The 25,891-nt window shown below is 37.8% G+C and overlaps 1 protein-coding gene across 1 annotated transcript; it reads left to right on the forward strand.

The window, feature by feature from the left end:
- The first annotated feature begins 1,384 nt into the window (after positions 1-1,384).
- Positions 1,385-25,826, forward strand: LOC114359009 (putative uncharacterized protein DDB_G0271606). The gene is made up of 6 exons (XM_028313229.1): positions 1,385-1,509; positions 17,190-17,304; positions 22,487-22,702; positions 23,557-23,793; positions 24,397-24,597; positions 25,181-25,826. The coding sequence occupies exons 1-6, from the start codon at positions 1,499-1,501 to the stop codon at positions 25,349-25,351; spliced, it is 951 nt and encodes a 316-aa protein (XP_028169030.1). The 5' UTR covers positions 1,385-1,498; the 3' UTR covers positions 25,352-25,826.
- The last annotated feature ends 65 nt before the right edge of the window (positions 25,827-25,891 follow it).

Raw genomic sequence — 25,891 nt, forward strand, 5'->3', positions numbered from 1 at the left:
GTTTTAAAGTACTTCATACGTTTTGTATAAGTATGGCGTTATCCATCCATAGGAAGACGAAACACGTAACATTTTGCTAAGTGAGCAGGACAAAATGTAGGACCACACAGAATTAAGACAACTTACCCTTGAGTAGTCAAGATCGTGTTCAAACTTCATAGCATCTGAATAATCTTAAAAAAATATCTGCCGGCAAAACGGAACAGCAGCCGACCAAGCTTTATATTTGAGCATACCTACTCTACTAAATGTGAATTAAGATGAAACATATAGCAAGTGACGTTTCTTCCTAGCAAAGTTCTATTAGTTCTATCAAAATAACAATGGTTATGTTACATTTTTTTCTCAAAAGGTTTACTTAATCAAAAGTCCTGTGTGTGGTCGTACGATTCCGATGTCCCAAATAAGGTGTTATGTATTCATGATGTGTTCAGCGTAGTACAAGTAAGTCGCCCTGCCCTGCCGGCCGCGATGCAATGCATGCAGGCCGATAATGGTCGTGTTAAGTGTTTCCAATCGATCAAATTGACTAAAGAGATATTTTCCCTTTGGAAACATTTAGAAGAGCGCACTTCAACTAACCTATCTTTGTTCGCAGCGGTTCAGATTGTTGCGGTGGCAGTCCTCCTTCCTAATTATCACTAAGTGGTTTGCTATTTTGCCATTAGGAACCTAACTTACATTGCACGCCGTGGGATTTGCCTCTCGAGTTACAGAACCAGTATTTTTGTATTTTTCCTTAAAGCAAACCTGAATCAACCTAAAAAAAGATTATGAAACAAAACTGTAAGAGTGATCGCCTGCATGTAATACCTACTTAGGTAGAGATTTATAGGGTGTCCCGAAAATAATTTCGCGATCAAGCACGCAAAAAGTTCACAAAGGTAGAGCGCTTATTGCGAGTAGGCACCTACGCGAGTTGTTTAATTACAACATAATTTTCTTCAGGCACACATTTTTTCATGAACAAAATAACTTCAGAAAATGTGCGGGGTTGGGGGTGATTCGAGGCTATTAAGATATTAGTGTGATCCTAAACTTGACCAAGTTTTTCGACATTCTGTATAAGTAATGGGGCAGTTTTACTGTTTTTTTACTTTACGCAACAGTGGAAAATTAAATAAGATAAGACTACACTTTAAAAAACCTTACATCCGTATCATAAGCATTCATTGAACCGGTTCCAGAGTGTTCTTATCGAACTTTCAGTTTCATCGCTGCTAACCGCTGGTAGTCGTCAGCGCCACTTCCGAAGCAAATCTGATTAGTTGGTATGATAGCGAAATAAATCGTATTTACCGAAATTCGTTCGTTTCGCGAGGCATTGCCAAACAGTTTCATTTCTTCGCTCGCCCCCCGGCTGGCGGGCAGGTTATAAAGCGAGAGAAAGCACGCGTCGGCGCAGTCGCGTACCGCACGGCTATTTTACCGCGTATCGGTTTTGCGCGTTTTTCACGCGCCAGTGTCGCCATTGAGAAGGACTTTTGGTGAATTAAAAATGGAAATGAGGTAAATATTTTATTTTTAAATAAATTAATGTGCTATAAAATAGTGTTTAACTACATATTTTATTTTAATTTATTCACCAGTGAATAGTTCAAAAGTTTTGAAAAGTTCTGCGTTGAATTATGACAACCGCACGGATAAAATTGAAAGAACATGAATTGTTTATTTATTTCATAAATTATTTATCGAGGTGTGAATGTTAGTAAATCAATCGTGAATTTTCAGATATTAATTGGACGAACTCGCTTAACTTAATTTAAAACCAAACATTTAAAAGTACAACATCCTTATGCAACAGTTTTTACTTTTGGTATCAGAAATTGTAATTTATCGTGTCACTTTCTCCGTATTGAGTAATGTTCGTCAATTTCGTCATCATGTTGATTTCGTCCACCCCGTGTATACGAGGGCGGCACTGAAAATTTCGGGAATCAAGGAAGTGAAACAACATTACTATTTAAAAATGTATTTATTGCTTTTTAAAGTATTCTCCGCGAAATTTGACACATTTTTTCCATACACGAAACCAATTATTGAAGCAACCATTGCATTCGGAAGTTTGGGTCTCCAAAATGACCGTTTTGTAGGCGTCCACAGCTTCTTCAGGTGATGAAAATCTCTGACCACGCAATTTATTCTTTATTTTAGGGAAAGTATAGAAATCATTAGGGCTTAGGTCGGGGCTGTACGGCGGATGGACTAATAATTCTATGTTTTCTTGCTCTAAAAACTCTTTTGTTCAGTGCGCGGTGTGAGAACTCGCATTGTCGTGATGGAGGATGATGCGGCGGTTGCAGTTCTCTTTACGGAGTTCAGAAACGACCTGTGGCAAACAAATGCTAGCATACTAATCTGCATTAACCGTTCTTTGTCCCCCAAGAGGAATAGTCGCAACATGGCCGGTTTTGGAGACAAACGTGGCCACCATTTTTTTTGCAACACTCCATGAACGAACAATTTTTGTTGGCTTTAACTCATTTTCGAACACCCAAACTCGTGACTGGTTTTTTGTTTCGGGTTCGTACGCGTATATCCAGGATTCGTCACCTGATACGATGTTGTATACAGCATTTGAGGATCCTGCATGTAATCTCCCGAGAGTTCTGACGCACCAAGTAACGCGAGCCGCTTTTTGCTCTTCACAGAGCGAATGCGGTATCCATCGGGAAAACAACTTTTTTACACCTAATTGTTCATGCAAGATTATTTGTATTTGACTCATGCCAATGTCTAAAGTTGCCTGAATTTCGCGGTATATCACATGTCGATCTTCTTCAATCAGCTTACGCACAGCATCAACGTTTTCTTAGTTGACTGCAGTTTTTGGACGACCTTGACGGGGATCATCACTGAACTTGACACGTCCACGTTGAAATTCAGGAAACCAGCGATAAATTGTGGTTTTGGATGGGGCTTCATTACCAAATGCAGAAATCATCCGGTCAACACACTGTTTTTGTGTTAAACCACTTCAAAAGTCATAATAAATCATCGCTCTTGAATTTTCTCGAGTCAATCCATTTTCTCAACGACTAAACAAGTTTGACAAGACCTTGTGATACGACCGAGAATCTTTTTTTAAATAAATAAATGGTAAACGATTTTAAAAACCCTGGAGTTTGCAATTAAATAGATTTTAATATGACAGGAACAGTGGAAATATTCCATTCCCGATACTTTTAGTGCAGCCCTCGTATTTGTGGATGCTACTTATGCAGTTTCCCACACTGCGCACGCGCTCAATGGTGAAACATGGCCACCGTAGCATTATGTTATGATGAGTATCTCGGGCGAGATCCCATGGTAAAGTAAGTCAGCACTTAGTACTCAGATGTACATAAATGTTACTTATTACCTGCATGTGAACGAGATTTCATCTTCAACAGCTGTACTACGTTATGTGGGATTTGTTAGCTGCATAAGCTCAACAATACAATAAGGGTGAATCAGATAAGTTGGCAATAAAACTAACATTGAATTGACATCAACCTTAGGTACTTTACTAGTTAATTACTTCTTAGCTGAATTTCCAGAGAAGTAGGTACACACTAATGTACACATTAATTTGGGAGAAAAGCTATGACAGCTACGGAGCTTTTTAACTAAGCACCCTGGGTCCAAAGTTGATTAAACCCTACAAAAATTACGTTTGAGTTGTAAAGATTAATAATTTATTAACCAGACCACTTTACTTTGCCCGACAGTATCCACGCGGCCACGTAATGTAAAATGTGTAACAATATTTTACTTTTTAATAAACAAGTGTTGTAGACGCAATAAAACATTAATTTAACTTTTTAATTTTAATTATTTTCAGTTATTTATCAAACATTATGTAGCTTAAAGTAATAAAAAACAAAAGTAACGTAAATGCGCCTATTACCGCCAGTTTAAGCTGACTTCGGATAAACGTTAGAAAATTAGATATAAGACGTGGTGATAGAAAAGACACTTTAATTTATTTATAACAATGATGAAGTAATCTTTGAATTCAAGTAGTAACAATGAGTATTCAATCACACAATAATTAATAAATAGCAATTTAATCTGAATAAGCAGTTGTTTCTATTACCGACCTATAGACGAGGTGTGTTTCTATTAACGTTTTTTCTGTTTCTATTACCGACCGCTAAGAATATTGCTCTTCAATTGGGTATATTCCAAGAGGCACGGGTTCGATTCCCGCTCATAGGCTCGGGAACCACTTGATTTTTTCAAGTTAAATTTGTTTTGCTTTTAGTTTTAGTTAAATTTGTTTTTTTTTTNATACAGCGAGAGGGCTATATTGAGGGTTTATTAAGGAAACTAAAGTACGAATTAATATTGTTATGCAAAAACATGTTGGTATACTCATTTTAAATGTGTTAAAATCGCTAATTAATAACAAGGTGCACCTTAAGTAGCTGGGAGCGCGTCAGTATGAAAAGTGCGTCCGTTGCGGGCGCGTCCCATTTAATGTGAAATAACTCCGTTTACTGGTTATTTACGAACACAAACTTTAATCGTTTTGATAGTCAATAAACATATCTAGATATTTTTTAAGTAACGTGTTTTCTGGAACCTGTTATTATGTCTTTTATGAAAGAAAGAAAAATAGGGCGGTAATAGGATACAAATTTTGGGGGGTCGTTAATAGGCGCACTTACGTTAATTTTACGTAAAAGTTTGATAACAATAATTTATTTTTCACCGCTCAAAAGCTTTGTACATTTTTTTAATACTTTTTTTTTGCTGAGACTCTCCAGGTTTTTTTTAAAGAGAAAAAACTGTTCTCCAGTAGCTTAAAATAAAGAAATCTACCTATAGTATAGATACTTCACTGATGTGCAAAAATGCTTTAAGTAAAGGATGATGCACGTTCGGTCAGAGGTGGAACGTGGTAGCAATTACATTACCTACTTAAGTTGTTAGCTTATGAGAGACCTTATGACCGTAATCGACAGCTTTATGCAGCTTATGTAAGCTCCTCGCTTCCTAAACAAAGTAGCGTATTTTTTACTTACTTGGTGGGTGCAGCTAATTTATATCCGGGCATCTATTCGTGAGCAATCTAAATATAATAACTCAAAGGTGACTGACTGACGGACTGACATGGTGATCTATCAACGCACAGCCCAAACCACTGGACGGATCGGGCTGAAATTTGGCATGCAGGTAGATGTTATGACGTAGACATCCGCTAAGAAAGGATTTTACGAAACTCCACCCCTAAAGGGGTAAAACGGGATCCACGCGTACGAAGTCGCGGGCGGCCTCTAGTAACTCATAAAATTATGAAACTAACTCAGTCAATTATAAACTCATTGTTATTATTACCTTCCTTACAAAGTTCTGAAATGATTTCACCTTTAAAGTCATTGAACTGATCAAATAAAACGTTAGGGATACAAAAGAAAAAAGAAAATGAATGGCAATGACCTCAACATAAAGTAAGGTAAAGTTTTTTTGTTAAAAGGAGATCTTGTATTTTGAAAAGGGTCTCGAGAAAATAAATATTCTTACATGAACCTTTTTGGTAACGTATGATATCCGCTGCGAATATCTTTGTTACTTATCGTCTTAAATCAATCGGTACTCGAGTTTTTTTTTATTTTTCTTCTTATTTATTTCTTTGAAAAGTAAGTAATTATTTCGAGATTAAAGTTTCAGAGAGAAATTACTGAAAGTAATATTGAAAGTAATTATGAAAGAATTAATTTCCGTTTTTGCACTATAAATAAGTTAAAGATATACCTACACCTACACTTTATATAACTGTATAGTATAATAATTTACAGCTAGTAGGTATTTTATAATCGTAGTATTACTTTTTATAAATAACGAAGCATGATGAACCTAATAATAATTTCTAAACTCGAGATTTATATTTAAATCGGAATTCGTCACGTTTTTTGTTATTTATATTGCACAATTAAATTGTCCTGGCTAGGTATATAATCACGTCACACTAAACAAGCAGAAAATTTTAATTCTATAATAGCCTGACTCATTATTTGCAGCTAATAAAACTTTGCCTATTAAGATAAGGTTAAAGGGTCTTTTAATATTTTTAAAAGTTCTGAAATGTCGTGTATTTCTTTTCTGTTGGTTTCAGTGCTCTGCTTGCGTACATTATGGGTCGGTCTCTACCATCTAGGTTCTGCATAAGGACTACTCCGAGTCCTATATCACTGGCGTCGAAACATAAATCCTGCTATTTTTGTGGCAGGAATCTTAATCTGCAGTACCTCCAACTCCATCCTAAGAAATCTCATGACAAGCTTTCCTGAACAATAATTTCAATGGAAATTAACTTATATACCAACTTTATTAACGACTATTTAGCTAATTTCGCACAAATAAATATAACAAAAGGACTGCAACCTATCATTGAAATCAAAAGCTACAATCTTATCCTAATTATAGACGGCTCCATTATTCAGTTCAAGACAATAAGTGCCTACTCAGTGAGACAAAACATGCCTTTCGCGCAGCCGGGTCAAGGCTGGGCAACCCACTATCGATGCACTGATAAACCGATTAACCGATACACGACGATATGATTCACCAAGGTTAGTCGAGACTTGATACACATTCTATACCGTGCCCTTAATTTTATCCGTTATTCGTTTCACCCGAATGACGTCCACTGCTGGACAAACTAGGGTAATTCTATACCGTGCTTCTCAGCACTTGCCATAATTATGTTTGTCTCGAAGCGCTGGTAGGGCCCAAAAGATAAGGAGACATGTAAAGTGCCCCATAAGGGCTACCTTTTATTTTTCCGTTTTTTGACGTTCATAAGTGCCACTTGTGGTCTAAACAGAATAAATGATTTTGATTTTGATTCAACTGAATTACCCTAACTATAGACTTTTTATAGGTCTCTGTATTTGAATACAGGGTGGCTTGGTACGAGTATATTTGGCTTGGGCCAAGTCTGATAGAGACATAATTGTCTCCCTGCAATCGATAGCTTTTGCACAGTCAAAGCCAAAGCAATCTTAATTTAAATCATTATTATCATCCGTTTAACCATTTCATCAGACAATCTGCAAAAGCTCCATTAACTTCTCAAATCGACATTTAATCGATCTGTTGTAAATGGAAATTAATAATTTCATTTTTATTAACTTAATTCTTAGGTATAAATGTCTTTATTTACGCAATAATCGATTGTTGCAAGGAATACTTCGACTTCTATATAATAACAAAATTAACAACTTTATTATCAACAATTAAAATATTGATGGCATTTATTTACAAGACTGTTGACAAAATGGGTAACGAGAAATACAGATTCTCAGAAAAATAATTTGTTATGTAAATTTAAATCCAGTTTACAGCATCTCATCTCTCGAGCGGAGTATGTAGCCAGCCTTACACAGAATGAATGAAGAAAGCGTCCATAAGCAGCTGTTGCGTAAGCGCATAAAGCTGTGTCCACACGACTGCAGCCGAATAAATTCAATTCCAATTTCGTACCCAAATATTTTGTCCTTCATTTATTTTAGGGATTCTAGGAAATACCGTTCAAATGTCTAGATATTGTAGAAGAGCTATGCATGTTCGTGTATATTAATCAATACAATGATAAACTAAATCGGTTTAAATAGAAACCAAATAGTTAGAGAAAACTTGCAACTTAGTCGAATGAAGCTATGTTGGTATTAAAAAGCTATAGGAAAGGTTTACGCAGCACCATTACTTACATTATTTATGGGTGATACATACACGTCTCTAAAGATTATACTCGTACGATATTTTAAGCGATATCAAATGTAGACCAATGTAGACCAGGCTTAATGGGTTCAGTCCGAACCTGCACGGTGGTCTCTGGCATTTGTCTGACTAAGTGTTTGCATACAGAGGCGTGTAATTATTCCTTAATGAGATCTGTAGGCGAAACAGCAATGTTGTTTTTGCTAACTTTATTAATGCACATGGTCACCTTAAAGGACCTCATTTTCTGGATGTCAATTGCATTATTTAACGTTTTGGAATTCCTTTACTCAAAACCGGTAATTTTTAGTTCTAACTAGCGGCCGCCCGCGACTTCGTACGCGTGGATCCCGTTTTACCCCCTTCATCTATCTTACGCGGTTTACATTTTTTCATACAAATGTTTTTTCTCGCTAACTCCCGTTCCCGTGGGAATTTTGCAATATCCTGTTGTAACTAAGCTTTAAGTTTACTAAGGTACCTACATACCAAATTTCAAGCGTCTAACTTAAGTGGTTTAGATTTTTCATACAAAAGGATTTTCCCGCTAATTCCTGTTATCGTGGGAATTCCTAAGTATACTATAACCTGCCCAAGAGTATGAAGAATAATTGTACCAAGTTTCGTTGCGTATCCGTCGAGTAGTTTTTGTTTCTATAAGTAACATACAGACGGACAGACAGACAAAAATGTTACTGATTGCATTTTTGGCATCAGTATCGATCACTAATCACCCCTTGAGAGTTATTTTGAAAATATATTTCATGTACAGAATTGACCTCTCTACAGATTTATTATAAGTATAGATAAGTATTACTTAATATTATTACCACAAATTTTTATTTTGGCCCTGAAAATGCGTGTGCCTTAAGCATCCATGTAAGCATATACAATAACCATAACGTTGCGGCTCCATCCAGATTGTTCATGGACATACGACGCAAAAAATGACTCGATCATGCGTACTGTTACACCTTGAAAATGTTGGCTAAACTGCTGTATTGCCATCATAACCTGCAGAGTCAGCATTTTCACGATGCAGCGAGCCTGAACCTCCAGTTCGGAGGCGCAGTTCAGACCGGGCATCCATCCAGTAAGGACCTCTAACTTTCGGGCATTCAAAATAGAGTCAGTTCTGATATTCAAAGTAAATTTTGTGTGAATAAAAAAATAATTGTTTTTTAAAAAGACATTTTAATATCCCGTCATAACAGTACCCATAACGTGTTGATATATTCCGATACCCGTTCTGCTTTCCTGCAGCTGAAAGCTACCACCCGGTTTATTTGCAAGCTCCCCGAAATCTTGCAACCCAATATGGCAGGAATGTTCCCAAAATAACCACAGCTAAGACCGCAAAGCAAGAAAAATATAAACAAATAAAGATTTTTGTAATTCCTCGTGGCACCGAGAACCACTAACTGAAGTTGAATACTTCCAAAACCACGATGTGTTTATACAAATTAGCTACACACAACGAAATCTATCACGAATGTCACGTGACAATAATGGAACAAATTAAATAGGTGAACAAATTGCTGCGGAAATCGCATATTTAAGAAATAGTAAGCGACCAACGCTGGTACGTAATTAATTGAATCGTAGCATGCGTGCGCACGACAATTAATGAACCTTGTAAAATCGTGCTTATCTTTCACTAACGCAACTCTATGTAATCGGCAAAAACTATAATCACCGATTTAATAATAGGTAGTAGACAATTTAGCTAGGGTTAGTTTACGGAAATGCAAAAGGCGATAATAGCATTATTCCGCCCAAAATAATTAATAGGATGCGCGTGATTTATGCAAAACCTATCCGTATCATGTTTTCGCTGATAAAAACCGGAGGCCTTCACATACCATGGGTTTCTAGATAATAACAAGCTTCTTATGAGATGGACGAAACATAATATACCACTGTAAAACAGTTTCATTATTAAGGTATTGTTTCAGAATGGGAGTCTAACGCGTTGATGTCTTTTGTAGGCAAATTAAATTAGTGAAATTTTAATAAATATTTTCTGCTTTCTATACTTAGTTATTAATAATTAATTAACTATTAGAGCTCTAGCATGATAATAACATAAGAAACAACTTAGGTATCCCACGATAGAAATTGTTTTATTTTGAATTAATGAGAACTTTCGCGTCCGCTGATTTGCGTATTCAGATATATTTTTTCTTTTATTGAAAATATTTATATTCATGTTATCTTTAATTTGTCAACGCTTACCCAACATGACCTACACAAACATCAATTCGCGAACAAGTGCAAATGAAATTGTCAATGCGATCAATAGAGTTGGGCAATCCACTCACGCGCATGCATTGACACTTGACGGGTGACAAGTATGGCGGCTGTCTTGGCACACATCCCATGCCGGTGGACTGAACTGGTCTTACTGGACCTGCTGTTGACATCGCTTTGATGTGACCGCTTTGGGCGACCTTGAACCAGTTACAATTGTAACTTGTTTTTAGAGCTTGAGGTTTGTGTGTCCATTATTATGTATACGAGATAAGCTACGTGAGTAACACTTGTAGGTACCATTAGTACTACAAGTACTTTAGATTCCAGTTTACTAATAAGCCTAACGCCCGGATTCAAAAACGATGCTTGCTTAAGTTAAGCAGCAAATCGAACGCACTGCGTTGAATAGAGCTCTGTGATTGGTTCGTGTATCATCCTATGCGGCCACGCGCACTGTGAGACCTCATAGTAATGTTTATGAATACGGGCGTAAGTGTAAATAACTTAAAAAAAAAACCCCACTTCAAATGCGTGAACACAAATAATACCTATTCAACAAAAAAATAATCGTTGAAATTGGTTCATAATCGGCGGAGATATTGCGTATAAAAAAGTTCATCCCCAATTTTCCACCCTTGGGGGTGAAATATTTTCTTCAAATTCGCATGAAACCACCCTTTTGATAATACCTATTCAACAAAAACATAATCGTTCAAATTGGTTTATAATCGGCGGAGATATTGCGTATAAAAATGTTCATCCCCAATTTTCCACCCTTGGGGGTGGTTTTTTTATTATTAAATTTAAATGGGACCACCCTTGAGGTATTACCTATACGCCGAAAAAAGATTTGTTCAAATCGGTTCATAATGGGGATGTTGCCTGGGTCAAAAAGCAAGAGTTTTAATTAGTCCGTCAGTTAACTTATCAAAAAATACTCTACACGTATTTTTCACTTTTTCAAACTAATGAAAATTTAAAGAGATAAAGCCCCCCAAAGTTCATAAGAAGAGGCCCGTGACGTCAACGCTTGCTTAAAAATGCCGCACGTTGTGACGTCGTGCGCAACTTCAACGCACCATAACTATGTAATTATTTGTTAGATTGACAAATAAAAATATATGTGTCCAATATTTTTTGATATTAAACATTACGGACTAAAAAAATTTTTTTAGGCAACTAGCCTATTGGCGGAGTTATCGCGTAACAAACATAGAAAAAAAAAACATACGGGTCGAATTGAGAACCTCCTCCTTTTTTTGAAGTCGGTTGAAAAGCGCAGATTACTGGGATATCTATAATTTAATCTTATTTCCTTGTAATACAGAAATAAATTAAGTTTCTACCTTTCACTCGAGCTTCATTGAATAAATTAAACCTTATCAGGATTACACGATTATGGATACAGTACATTGATAGGTACTTAGAATCAAAGTTGCCTTATGCATTGTAAGGCAATGCATAAGGCAGCGTTAAGAGCCGATGATCGTTCGAATGTCCCGGTTCTCTTATCCACTCGTATGCGGTTGGAATCACTTCGTTCGTTCGTTCGTTTCAGCCAAATGACGTCCACTGCTGGACAAAGGCCTCCCCCAAGGTTTTCCACAATGAACGGTCCTGCGCTGCCCGCATCCAGGCTCTTCCCGCGACCTTTACCAGATCGTCGGTCTACCAAGTAGGAGGCCTGCCCACGCTACGTCTTCCAGCCTCAGGTCACTACTCGAGAACTTTTCTGCCCCAACGGCCATCGTCTCTACGAGCTATGTGCCCCGCCCATATATCACTTGGATCTAAATAACAGTTCTTCGGCTCGTGATCTCAAATTAAGCTTCATTACTTGTACCGTTCCTATTGCAGGGCCGGGCAGCGTGACCTTTGTGCGTTATGTAACGCGCGTAAGATTAATCGCACGCGTTTAGCGTAACGACGTCACTTACGGGCACAGTCCGGCGTCCAGCACAACTTATCCGGAGCTAGGGCTGTTACAAAAGTAATTATGATAAAGTATATGTCGCAAAAAACGTAGTGTCGTATAAAAACTGATGTATGGGCAGATTATTACGCGTTTTACGTGTGCACCGCACTGTCATAGCATTGAACTCAAACGCGTATTGTGCATTGGGCTGCAAAGGCGTTGAATTCCGATATCCTGATAGGTTTTCATTAGAAAACTACAGTCACATTATACATTTTACTCAAAGTATATTCAGAAGCGAGATTTCAGTAAATATTACGAGTAAACTTTGGAAACCCTATCATTCATTAGATTGCATTACGCGTTAAAGACTCCACACGCCGGTTAATGTGGTATCCGAGTGTCGGCATTTACTTTTATGGCTAAAGCTAATCACATCTAACGAAATGTAAGTACCCTACTCAGTTAAATAACTCTAAAAGATATTTAAAACAGGCTTAACATATCACACGTAATCTATTACGATATGAATGAATAAATGTGTATGATAATATTATCGAACTTTATTTGACCTACGTGATAGGTAACATAATACTAGTCTGCGTGAAGGAAAATTCTGTAGTAATCAAATAGGTACTACATCATGTATGGCAGCCTAACATCATGGTTCCCAACCTGGAGCCCTAGATGATGTTAAAGTGTGTTTGTAAGTAAGTAAGTTTGTAAGTGACTAGTTACCATAAGGGCTCTGCTGAATTTGGTGATAGCTGGAATTTATTTTGTATGTTTGGCTACAGGCTCTATTTCGTAGCTAGCTTCGAGGCAATGATTCAATATCCTTACAGCATTTGAATGTGAATATCTAGATGCTGACTAAGAGCTTTGATACTAGCCAGTCATTCTTCAGTGGCGCAATATTCATAACCAGAGAACTGAATTATGATTAAACAGTCGTAGAAGGCGACGACCCTTTTTGTAGAGTTGTTTTGTGGGTTGTGGTTGTGAGTGCGAATCGGAACGTCTTGTGGTTTCCATAGGCACAGTTTCATGTAAAATATCAGAAATTGCTAGAAGAACCATAGAACCTAATATGGAGAGCCCTACATTTTGTAGGCCCCTGCTATCTTTGACCATTTACAATTATTATCCAGAAAAATCTTTGTCTTGACGTAATTAGATATTTTCTAGTCTCTAGGTCTAAAAACGCATTTTAAGTAAATTATAATTCTATCAGAACTAAAAGTTATTCAAATGAATGTATGTGAATAAAGAAAGTTGGAAATACACATGATCAATATCAAATTGGCTATTTAATTTCGCACTTTATATGGTAGATGACTACTCTCACAGTGGGAGGCCTGATAATCTATTATCACTTATGAATATGGTTTCCCAATAACCGATCCTAATCACTATTCTGAAGAGAAGGGGTAAATTAACATTGTGACTGTGACTAGACACGTGCAAATAAGCCGCGTAGGTGCGGCGCGCGCGCATACTTCGAGCTTTACGACCCGCACACATGGCACAGACCACAGCACATCAAACTATTGGTATCTTATACGGTTGTAATAAAGGCGAGTTTGCAATAAAAAATTATAGTCTGATGGTGCTGTAGACTGTACTTACATACGCATGTGCTCTCGATCTAATTCTCCGTTGTGCAAGCCCAATCAATGTCACGATAAAATCGTGGACACCATTAATCACCCTTCGTGTCAATAACTCAACTTAATGTGCTCTGCTTAAAATAAACACGCCCTACTTGTGCTCGTAGTCAGGATGAAAGGATCTGAAGGAAGATTAACTTACAAGGACTTTCATTTTATTTGTTTCAAATTATGTTAGAAACGGTACGAGACCCACGTATTTTTTATACTGTGAAAGAACTCCCAAGAAACAAAAATCCAGCAGCAAATCGTGGCTACTTGTGTAAGATGTATTACCATCATAATTGAAGCGTTGTGTTACAAAGTACTGTAAGTGCACGTGCACTGCATCTTCTGAGTGATTTTCCGTATTGTTTCTAGTTTCTTCTCACGCACTCGTTATCTTTACAAATATTACCTGAGAACCTAATATTCATCATCATCATCATTTCAGCCATAGGACGTCCACTGCTGAACATAGGCCTCCCCCAATGTTTTCCATGTTGATCGATTGGTAGCGGCCTACGTCCAGCGCTTCCCTGCTACCTGTACGATGTCTAATATTCACTTTTTATTAATATTGCAAAATACAGCACATGTATCATTTGCCCAAAGGGAAATGTACTCGTAGATCGATATCATTTGCTATGCGACGAATAAGGCTACGCTTATGTATGTAAGGTATTTTGTAATTTGTGGATTATTTCTCGTTAGTTGTCGTGTATTATTTAACTGGTACTGAAATGCGGGCGGAATGCTTATATGGTCTGCGTTAAAACAGCTTCGCTTCCTTGAGAGAAATTGCTCTACTATTATCGGTTATAATGGCTACATCATGCCACTGTTGTTTCAATGACCTGAAAATGAAGAAATCTAAAAGGATTTGGTGTGCTTTAAAAAGAAAAGAAAATACTGTATGGAATAAGTTTTAAAATCTACACTGTCTTCATGGAAAAGAGTTTGCCCAATGTGTCACTTAGGAATGTGACTGCCATACACCATCTACATAGGTTCCCTAATCATATGCACAAGTGAGCAACGGCTGTTCGTCAAATGGAAGATTACAAAACTCACTTCAACGTGTTAAATTGTTATTTGCGTAACTCAAAGGGTCACAGAAGCCGTGTCGTTGACGTTTGTGACTATGAATAACCAAATTTAACGGAGATTCTGCGCCTGCGCCGAGACCAATCAGCCCGTTAGCCTGAACGGAGCGATCTGGTCCACTCAGCAAAATCTACATAAAACTAGGAGGCTGTTACGGTTGTTACGTAACAGACGAAAGTGAAATCAGTGAGATAATGTCGCATCAACACGCGATACAACCCACAAACAAACATTGACGCGACAACGGCTTCTGTTTGATACGATGACTGTGCTTTTTCAAAATTGCAAAAATTACTCGTAATGTACACGTAATATAATTAACATTATACGTCGACGTTTTTATGAATGACGGACGTAATGAAATTAAATGACATTACGACTGCTCTTTTATAGCGGTAATAATTAAAGTACGACATTACAAATTATTAAAATTTCATTCATGTGCATTTGTGCAATGCACACCGGATTCAAGAAGAACATCTTTACATTACTTTATTGAGATTCTGCTTAATTATTACTGCTTGCTTACGTTTACTTAATTAACCTAATTCGAGTCAATTTACACAGTATCCACCCTGAAGTGCAATAAAGATTCAAGTTTCATGAAATCCACGTCGAGATAGTGCGGTTTTCGTCATTCGACCTTCTTATCACCGCGCTGTTAACTCTTATTTAGTATGTTTAAGTATCAATTTGGTGGTCGGTGCTTTTGAAATTAGTTTCATTTAGAATTAGCCCAACTTCTCGTCACGGACCAGAAACGATAATATTACTATAGAGTCGCAATCCAACGGTCAAGTGGCAAACGTTAATACGCAAGTTTCCATTTCACGAATGGTTGGTTCTGATGGAGAAAGCCTGGAATGTCTAGTGAATCTATTCATAATTATTTGCAGGCCAGTCTAGATATTTAGTTGCGCAACGTTTAGGCAACGGGAATAGTATGAACGGTCTGCAGTAATCGAAATTGCGCACTCTATTGTTAAGCTGTCGATGACACTGCGCAGATACATAGATAAATTGGTTAGTTAGTTACATTTATTTATGTATCTCTTGACGCAGCTTTTACTTTAGTAACTAGTTACATAGATAGAGCAATTATCTTTTATATTAAAACACTTTTTCTATAATTTTCACATGATTTATACAATAATTTGCGCAATAACTTGAAACAATGATCTAGAACTTGTAAACTCTCTAGGTCATTATCAAGAAACAATGACATCATGAAATAGCTTGATTATAAATTTTGTAATTTGAATAAAAGTTAAGTGCACATTATGTAAAACACTTAGATTTTGAAAAGTAATTTACCTTCTTATTCATATTTTAGCAAATTTATTTTTCTTCCTTTGCCCTTGTTTTTGAACTGGGTCTACTGGTTGATCTTGTTAATTACTTTCTAGGTATCTGGTGTTTATTGAACCATTAAAAATACCAAGGGCCACACCCCGGTGTCGCAAAGTAACACATAACATGCCCGCCGCATTCTCGATTGACCCCAAAACCTAACAACTTATGACGTGTATCATGAAACGATCTTGTCGTATATCGTACGATACGGTAGAACACTTCACGACACGTTGGACATGTCACTCCGGTGATGTATCAGTAGCACTTAGAAACCTGGTATTAGCATTAAAGTATTTATAAGATCTAGCGTAAAGTAAATAGATTCTAATCTACAGATTATAGATTATGAACATAAAGTTATGGAACTTTTCAATTTCTAGATGTGTAAATAAATGTTAGTGGAGCGGAATACCTATGTTTGAACTTGAGAGAAACAAAATAATTTAATTATTGTTTTGTTAATTTAACTCTATTCGATTCGAGTAGATGTCTGCCATCACAATACAGACATAAACTTCAGGTATGATCTATCTTATTGACACGGAAGGTGAGGCCTGAGGTAGCATGGTAGAGGCCTATTCCATCGGTAGGGACAGCTGGTTCGATAACGAATTAATGACATTATCCGCGGTAGATTAACAATTTCCCACATCACCGTAGCCGCTACTCTGCATCAATTACATTACACAACTGATCTGCGCATGCGCCTCGGTTCATTTTGGTGAAAATTCTCTTACGCAACCCTGCGGCCAACTGGACCCGTTAACTGGACCTGTTATTATAATTGTCGCGATGAACTGTTTCCCGACTGGTATCTCCTTTTGGCATTTGCAATCAAGTTATGTATGTGCGATGTTGACAGTCGGCAACCTACATCGGTGTTGTTGTGATACCGGTGGTTTTCTGGTCAATTTTATCGAACAAAGATGATGATGATCTCAACTTTATGGGACTCAACAGCTACTGAATACTATGTATGACGATTATTTTTGCCCAACGGTGGTGTATGAGAACTCAAGTCAGTTTATCAGTTAGTCTTTTCACGTAGCAGTTCTGTATGCATGATGACTACGAACTATTTCAACCTACGTCCAGATCTTTACCTAAAGCTCAGATAGCCATTTGTCTACATGATTGTATCGTTGTGTCAATACAGTTTCAGTATCATAAATAAGGTAATGTAATCCTCTTATTGTTTGTTCCAGGTTGATGTTCTTAATAGCGCTGTTGTTGGTGGGCACAACGCTGGCTGCTGAGGAGGACGACGTGCCTGACGCGGGCGTTGAAGAGGATGAGGATGACCTGGCCCTGGACCAGGAGGTAAGGACTTCAAAGAACTTTGAAACTGAGGCTATTGAATTTAGTAGAGAAATCTATGACATGTCTATGAAACCGGGAATAGTGAATTTGGTAGAGAAATGGGACTTTAAAGATGATGCTCTCCATGCTTAGGGTTTTTAATTGATTCATCTGTAGATGATGTATTGTGCATCAATATCTTGTCTAGGAACCTTGCTGCTACCTAACTCGAGTAAACTACGCAAGCTCAAGCTAAATAGCTACTTAACTTTTCCGGAGTAAATAAATTAGAAAGATACAAGACCTCGACTTTGGGCGAATGATAAATCAGAAGAACTAGTGGCACAATGGCCAGTTAAACGAATATCCTTCCAAGCAAAAATAATTAAAACATTAATTAATTCCTGATTAGAAAGGTTAGGAAGCCCCGAATTCGCAACGGATTTCTCCAATAATTCACAATCAATGCCGATACTTCCTAGCCAGTTAGTTTTTCATGCAATTTAGACACCCTAACATACAATTAAAGAACAAAACATTGTAATTCACGTGCCTTTGTCCAAATAATGACGTCATATCTGAATAGGAATCGTTCATTATTTTGCTATTGTCGCGGCGGCCATAGCTTTCAGATGGAGCAGTAGATAGCACGTTACTTTCGATTTGAACTAAACTACCTCAGGTGCACTATCTGTATTTATAAACCGATCTAGATGTGAGTGCGCTCTGCTTACTTTGTGTTATGTGAGACGTATTCAAGCAACTCGTGCGATTATTAAGTTTAAGCAACGAATTTCACGCTGGAGCTCTTGGACTTGAGATATCTTACGCTCCATATACATAGAGCTTGTCATAACTTGTCTTATTAAATTGACTGTGATAAGACGGTACAGTTACATCGGTATTTATAATTTAACCACATAATATAAATATTTCATAAAGTATACAAATTCGTAACAAGAAGACTCTATTAGCACAATCAGACTGTACGTACAATGTGCGAAACTAGAGATAATGTGAGCTCTGTGTATGAATACAAGCCCGTAGTAATAAAAAGATAGTAAGAGTATTACGCTTACACTGTGAGAGCTTCCTAGACCCAGATCAGTTAAATTGATCGTAACACTATCATAGCTACAACACGATTCCTGCTGAGCAATATCGAGGTGGTAATAATTATTTGTTATTGAAGTGTATATCTGTCATAGTCAAAGGTCGATATGCAGTCTCTTCGCGGAATGACTGGTCTATACTAGGTTTGACCAAGGCCTTCAGGCAAACCCCGAAGTAAATTCTTATTTCGGCCTTTGACTAAGTCAAACCTAGAAGTGCCTAAACGGTTCAGTCAAACGTCGAAACTAAAATAATCTGTTTCGGGCTTTGCCTAGTCAATCCTAGAAACGACTGACAGACTCGGTCAAAAGTAGACGGCAAATAGAAAACCAGCCATGTGTGAGTCGGATTCGCTCACGAAGGGTTCCGTGCGACTCTTTTGTTGTATGGGAGCCCCCTTAAATATTTATTTTATTTTAATTTTATGATTTATTTTTAAAATGCAACTAAAATTATGTGAATATTTCAAGGGTTCACCTGTTTACGTTTTAATATCAAGTAAAAAACTGCAACAAGTCACGTTTGCTGTATGGGTGCCCCCCTTAAATATTTAAGTATTTTATTGAATTATTTATTTTTTAAGTGAATGATTCATGAGATACGAGCCTGGTGACAGACAACATTTAGCGAAGTCATAATAATAGGCTCTAAACTCTTTACCCTTTATTAAGGTAACAGAACCCTAAAAATTAGTAATTAATCAAGATCGATCTAGAAACACTGACAAGACAACTAACCTCAGTAGGTACTGTATAAGTTTAGTTACTCGTACCTTCACCTAAAGAGATAGCTGCGCGTGCGCGTGAAAACCGATTAACCGACCGTCGTAACGCCTATGCAATAAGTTCGAGATCAGAATTAAGTATAGTTTAGTTTAAAGTCTTAATTGGTTGGTCTTAAAAGGTTTCAAGACTAGTCAAACCCCGATTTCATTAAATTGAGTTTCGACCTTTGCCTGACCGAATTAGTTACTCCTAGGTTTGACTAACATTATTTAGTCAAAGGCCGAAATGTTTGGGCTTTGACTAAGACTTCTAGTCAGACATGAGGATTGACTAGTCAAACCTAGGAGTGCCGGTACTTCGAGGTTTGACTATAACATATCAATCTAAACCCTCAGTCAAATATTAAAAAGAAACACCTGAAAAATAACGGAGCATATTAAAAACGAACGCCGAGGTAGAGCCAGAAAAGTTAAAAAGAAATGACTGAACTGGAACTAAACGTAGATAATTTTCAGTATGGGATGCTCGTATGTAAACAGTTAATACACAAGGTGATTTATAAGTTGTTAGGTTTGTAATAAATAATTGAATAATTAAAAAGCTTCAAGGACAAGGTTCACAGTGGATGCGAACCATTGGAAATTAACAATTATTAGTAGGATTGCGGCAGTGTATGTACGAAATGCCAAGATTTAGATACCTTTCCTATCTTACTTTTTTAACAAAACTAGCGAATGTAATGCATCACGTGCGATTGAACGTTTAGAAATTTCCAATAAAGGCGTTGATGCATGTTCGAAGTTTTACCGGTCCATTACATCAGGGGCGCGAGGAAACCGTCGGGTTTCCCGCAAATTGCTCTGCATGGGTCGTGACGTGACCGAAATCGAGAGCGTTGCAATTCTTCTTGACCAGGTGTCAATGTCCGTAAGCAAGGCCGCTAGCAGTGAAAGTGGAAAGCAGCTCATTATTTTTTATAACCTATCCTCTTTTTTCATTTCTGAACGATTGCTACCGATTCCGCGGTACGCATGACAAATTGACAGTTTACGTTAGCGCGCCAAAACTTTAGGCGCGAAAGTAGAGTTTTCCAAGGTTTCTAGTTTTCATCATTTGTGTTTTTCTCGAATTACTCAGAGTGTGCAACGTGAACAACGTTACTGTAGTCTTGTTCTTTTAATACTTATTTAGGAAACTAGTAGGTATTTTATGAATATATCCGTAAACTTGATGATTTCATGTTTCAAAAGCATATTAGCTCTGTAACGTCGTTAAAATAAAAGCAATGCAACTATCAATTTTTGCACTGCGTTTCCTCACGCGTATGTAAATTACAATCAATTCATAAACAAAATAGTAAAGCAACGTAACGTGGTAGTAGCAACCGCGCACGCAGAGGAACTTGCATCACGTTGAGAAAAACGTAAGCATGCGCGGCCATGATCACAATCATTGACAGAAATTAATTTCGTCATACACATAAATGTGTAGACTTTGGTCAGATTTTTTACAATTAATATGAATTTTCTAAAGATAAGCTTGTATAATGTATTGGGCCCTTATGTTTTAATAGCTACCCACCACCATTGCACTAGGTGCAATCATAAATCTGTGGATCTATAAAGAATCTACGAATGAAACTACTGTTTTTATTCAAATGATGTAGCATCATTGTATCTAGCTAGGTATTAAGAAATAAAATGTAAGTCCTGAAATTAATTTTAAAATAATTAGCTAATCAAGTAATGCAGGAATATTTTCATAAATATCGTAATATCGATTTATGTAATCGAAAGTGTAATTTAATTTGTTTACCAAGCTCCCGTTCACCCGGATCAGCGCACACGACAATTGCTATGATATAATTCCTCAAAATAATTACACACGACACAACGTCGTCCCGCACGAATGGTTGTGTCCGATTTTTTCCGATTGTCTTTTTTCGTTCTTTACATTACAATTTCGTACGCGATGGAAATATTGAAAAGTGTTAATTACGCGCAATTACGTGTGTTGTGTAACAAGTCGGCCCGAGGCGCTGCTGTAATATTGTAATGAACTTGTACCTCTAATAATAAAATTAAAACGAACTCATTGAATGCGTCTTTATGTTCTTAATGATAGAAAGTTATGTTATGAGCACATGTTACGGAGAGTTGCGTTGCAAAAATAATAAAAATCATCATGAACTAAGAGTTGGTAGCGGTGGGGCTTGCGAATCTTCGCGACATAGTTCTACAAAAGTCCGGGGTTCTAATTAAGTGACCATACTATGAAGTTAAAGATAGATAAGATATACATTCCATTAAATCAGGGAATTCAGGCCCCAATAACTTTTTTCCCCTTTACTTTTCTGTGACAACAATGTAACTTGTAAAAACTGAAGGTTCTGTTGGTTCTTTAATAATGAAATGATATCGAAATAACACCAGCAGTAAATGAAAGTGACTGAAACACTAATGCACCGATCGCGATGTTGTCAATACAATAGCTGGTGTTACAAATAATATCAATCGATCAATCGAAATACTATTTAGTAACTTTATTGTAATCGTTTAGATTCTAGATTATAATAGCCTGAAATGGACCAAGCACTTAAGTTTTGGGCAATTGCACGCGCCTTTACTTAGTTTCGAAAGTAAACAATAAGTGTAGTAAATGTAGCCTTAATAAGTATAGGTGTAAAATAAGTACTTTTTTAATATTTTGGTCACCTCGTTCAGCGTGACTGGAAAAGACGTGATGTTTTGCATTAACACAATAAATTCAGATGCTTTTGTATCAAAAATTTTCACGTTGCAACTTTTTTAAAGTTTTATATCGTGAAAAATAGAATTAGATCTTTCCCTTTCTAAGGTTATTTTGCTAAGTGTGCTCAATTCAATGTCCTTAGCATGATTGACCGCCATGACTTTCACGATCAATGCCCATAGAAGTTCAAAACAATAACATTACGAGCATTATACATGCTTATTTGTTTCGTTACAGCTGTGGAATTTCATCATATCAGGAAATTAAAGCAAAAGAAAAAGTCGGAACAGTGACATGCATTATTGAATTCATTACTGAAGCATTTAATGGATGGACATGATTAGATTCATATTGGTATAACGAACATGACGGGTCTACGTCCATAATTTATAATTATCCGCTATATTGCCGAGCTACGCTTGATTGAGCATTAGTACTTTGTTTGTTCTTACATCTTTATTAAGAGTCTCTTCATAGTCAACTTAAAGCTCCCATACCAAATCACTACAAGAAATAACGATAGATACAAGTAATAAAAAGTAAATCATCCAACTCGCATTACTGTGAGATGGCAAAGACCTCACTTGATTACAGTCAACAATTTACTTTCACAGGAAACACGCAACGTGCGACCACGTGCGTACACGGCGAACGCGTACAACACACTGCCGAGCGGCTTCCGGCCCACGGCGTCGCTGGCAGAACTTGCTGGCTACCAGCAGCGGCAGCAACAACAGCAGCAGGAACCACAGGAGTTCGTCGGCCTGGTGGCCCCGCAGCAGCACTTGTACGAAGACCAGAGAGCACCTGCTAGAGCACCCAGCAGAAAGGTAACCACACAATGCCAACCATTATTATACCAACCGAATTGAGAACCTCCTCCCTTTGTTGAAATCGGTTAAAAAATCTGCTACCTACGCTAAGTACTAAGGACTTGTTACCTGCAGCAGCACCTAAAACCACAGCAGTCGGCTAGAAGCCCCTCAGCAACTCTTCATAGAGCACGGAGAGTAATACCAGCTCTATGTATATGTCTCTCAGTGCACACAGAGGCATTAAATTCAAATATTTTATTCAGTACATAGGTCTTTTCCAGGGCACTTATACACGTCCCAAATATAGCTTGCATTACCACGTTGTAGGTAAGTTGGAGTTAGAGCACAACAAGGGACTCCTATACGACTTCAATACGACCATTAGCCCCATAGGCTACAGGTACAAGTATGCCAATATGTGATCGGTAATCATGAAATTATAGCTAGGTCATTTACGCCCAATTAGACAGAGAAAGTAATAATCTAGACCGGGTCTAGACGACACTTTCAGTAGAAAGTAATAAATATTCGTCGTAATTTCCATAGTAGGAAATTACGACGATGTTATATCACACACTCCTACGCAATGCGCGAAAGATCTACAAAGCCTATTAAAATACCTACTACATTATGTCGAACATAATTCGCCATTCTCAGAGACATATTAATACATTACACTGTATTATGTAATGAGAATATAATTTGAAACAGTTAACATTAAGTTTCACTCGTAAAAATGTTTCTTTATCATCTTCGCGTAAGAGTTGTTTACATTGTAAAATGTCTTTGTTTTATTTAATTAAGTAGGCTAATTGACTAATTATTTCCCAGTGTCGTGATCCATTTAACATGGACTTTGTTTCCACCAGCCTCAAGACCACAGGCCGGTTAAGGTTCAGCAGCAACAGCAGCAGGAATTAGAGGATGAGGAGGAGAAAGAGGAGCCCGACCGTCTGTCCACGCTGCTCCAGCAGACCAAGTTCGACTGCGTCAGCAAGCAGAACGGCTACTATGCCGACCCTGAACTGAACTGCGAGGTCTTCCATTACTGCGCGGATAATGTTAAGCACTCCTGGATTTGCCCCGAGGGATTCACCTTCCACCAGGTGAGGATCAAAAGCTTTGATGGTTGTGGTGTTCACTACGCAAAACGTTTTTGTTCCTCAGCCATTTTTTTAACCGAACAAAATAAAGAACGATTAGAACGACCAAAAATAATAATACCACGACGAGTTCCTATTCCCTGAAGTACGAGGAATGTGTCATAAAGATACCTTATTTCATATCGTATCTATCAGCTTACTTGAGAGATGACAAAGTATCGATGCCTTTTGAAATCGAGAGTTTACACGCTTTTTTGCAATAATGAAGCAATCGGCAACAAAGCAGAATCGCGTGAATACAATAATGGCAATTTCTCACATAGCGATTGTATTGGACCGACTCCCGAGTCTCCGACTAATATGATAAATGGCCAAAACAATAAACCTATACTGGCTACCCATTTGTTAGCCTCTTGGAATGTTTAAACAACCTCTTGGAACGATAATTTTCTATTATTTGTTTGCTTAATTGCCTATTATGTTTTCATCCTGTATTTTTACAATAAAAAATGTAAGTATACGCATGTCTTATACGTATGTCTCTGTCTATCCCACCATCATAACTCTGAGCAGAATCAACAAGCAACAAATTTTAACTCTTCCCAGGTCCACCTGATCTGCATGCCGCCCACCCATGACAGCATCTGTCAGAAGTCCGCCAAGTACCACTTTGTGAACGAGTACCTGTACCGGCCGATCAACGAGGAGGAGGTGCAGAGGAAGCCCAACGTGTCCCTCAAGTACTCCGACCGGTACTACCCTGCTGAGGTCTACAGGGACGACAGATACGAGGACGAGGAGGAGGAGGTACTGATTTTAGACTTCAACTAAAGCTTTAACCACACCAACGCGCGACCTATTGACAGTCCGCGCGACCTGTCATTGGCCTATGATTGCGCGATCGCGCTGGCGATGGCAGTCTGCACGCGTTGGTGTTTAAAGCTTATTAAGTTCATCCAAAATAGTCGTTGCAACGCACGTTACTAAAAATACGAGTAAATAGCAAAAAGAGTTGGCTCTTTATCGGGGTACTCTTTCAGAAAGATGCACGTTTGTCAAATAACTCTTTCAAAAAGTGTTATGCACGTTAGTCAAATAAAGAGCAAAGCAGTTAAAAATATTAAAACCGAAACTCGGTACGCAGATAAGTTCCACGGATCCAATGTGATCGGTAGCAGTGTCTTCTGGTCTGGACTAAGTATCTATTCAGAATAAGAAGAGGTAACTGGGGCTGAACAATAGGCCATTAAAAAGCCAAAAATCAATAAGCAAAAGAAAAATGCAGCTTAACTCATAATACGGCATTTGGACCTCGTTTGATGTGTTCTGATCTACCACGTAGCCTTCGGTTTCGGGGCGCCTTGGTCATCATTACATTTGTGCTTTACAGGAGGAGAGGAGACAGGAGCAAGCCGTCCACAGAGCGCCCCCACAGCAGTTGCAGGCGCGACCCTCGCCGCGGCCACAGCAGCAGCAGCCCCAAGTATTCCACTCCGCGGAGGAGGTCAACATCCCTCTAGGCCAGAGGCGTCCCCAGCGCCCCTACGACTTTGACTTCTAGCCAGCTCTTTTCAGCCAGTAGTCTTAAAGTTTCACAACTGCCAGATACATCGGCTAGAGCCGATAAAGTCCTTCATGTTTCAGCATCGGGAAGGGAAATTCACGTTTAGAAATTATTTCAATTGTTGTGCGTTTAAACATCTGCAAGAGGCCAAAAACGCATGTTTTTGACTTTCTTGCTTTTCATGTCAACGGCACAACAATTAATTTCTGAATCCTTACAGCAACCTGTATTTTAAAGCACGAAAATAAAAAGGAGATGTAAATAATTTGCAAACATTTTGGTGCTAGGTGCATAATCTATAAATTATTCAAACCATATCCAGTATTGTACTGCTCAGTCTTGTGTGTAAGTTAACGTTTAGGTTAATAAACTTATTTATACTTAGGTACATTAAACTATTTGAATGTAAAGGTAAGTCACAAATTAGTTTTAAGCTAGTCTTTGTGGTAGTTATTTGTAAAAATAAAGAAAGTGTGAAATCTTCAATGATTTTTTTGAAAATCCCATCCACACGCATCCTTTCCCGCTCATTTCACA

This window comes from Ostrinia furnacalis, unplaced genomic scaffold, assembly GCF_004193835.3.
Source record: "Ostrinia furnacalis isolate ACB-3 unplaced genomic scaffold, ASM419383v2 OfSCF4162, whole genome shotgun sequence".
NCBI lineage: Eukaryota > Metazoa > Arthropoda > Insecta > Lepidoptera > Crambidae > Ostrinia > Ostrinia furnacalis.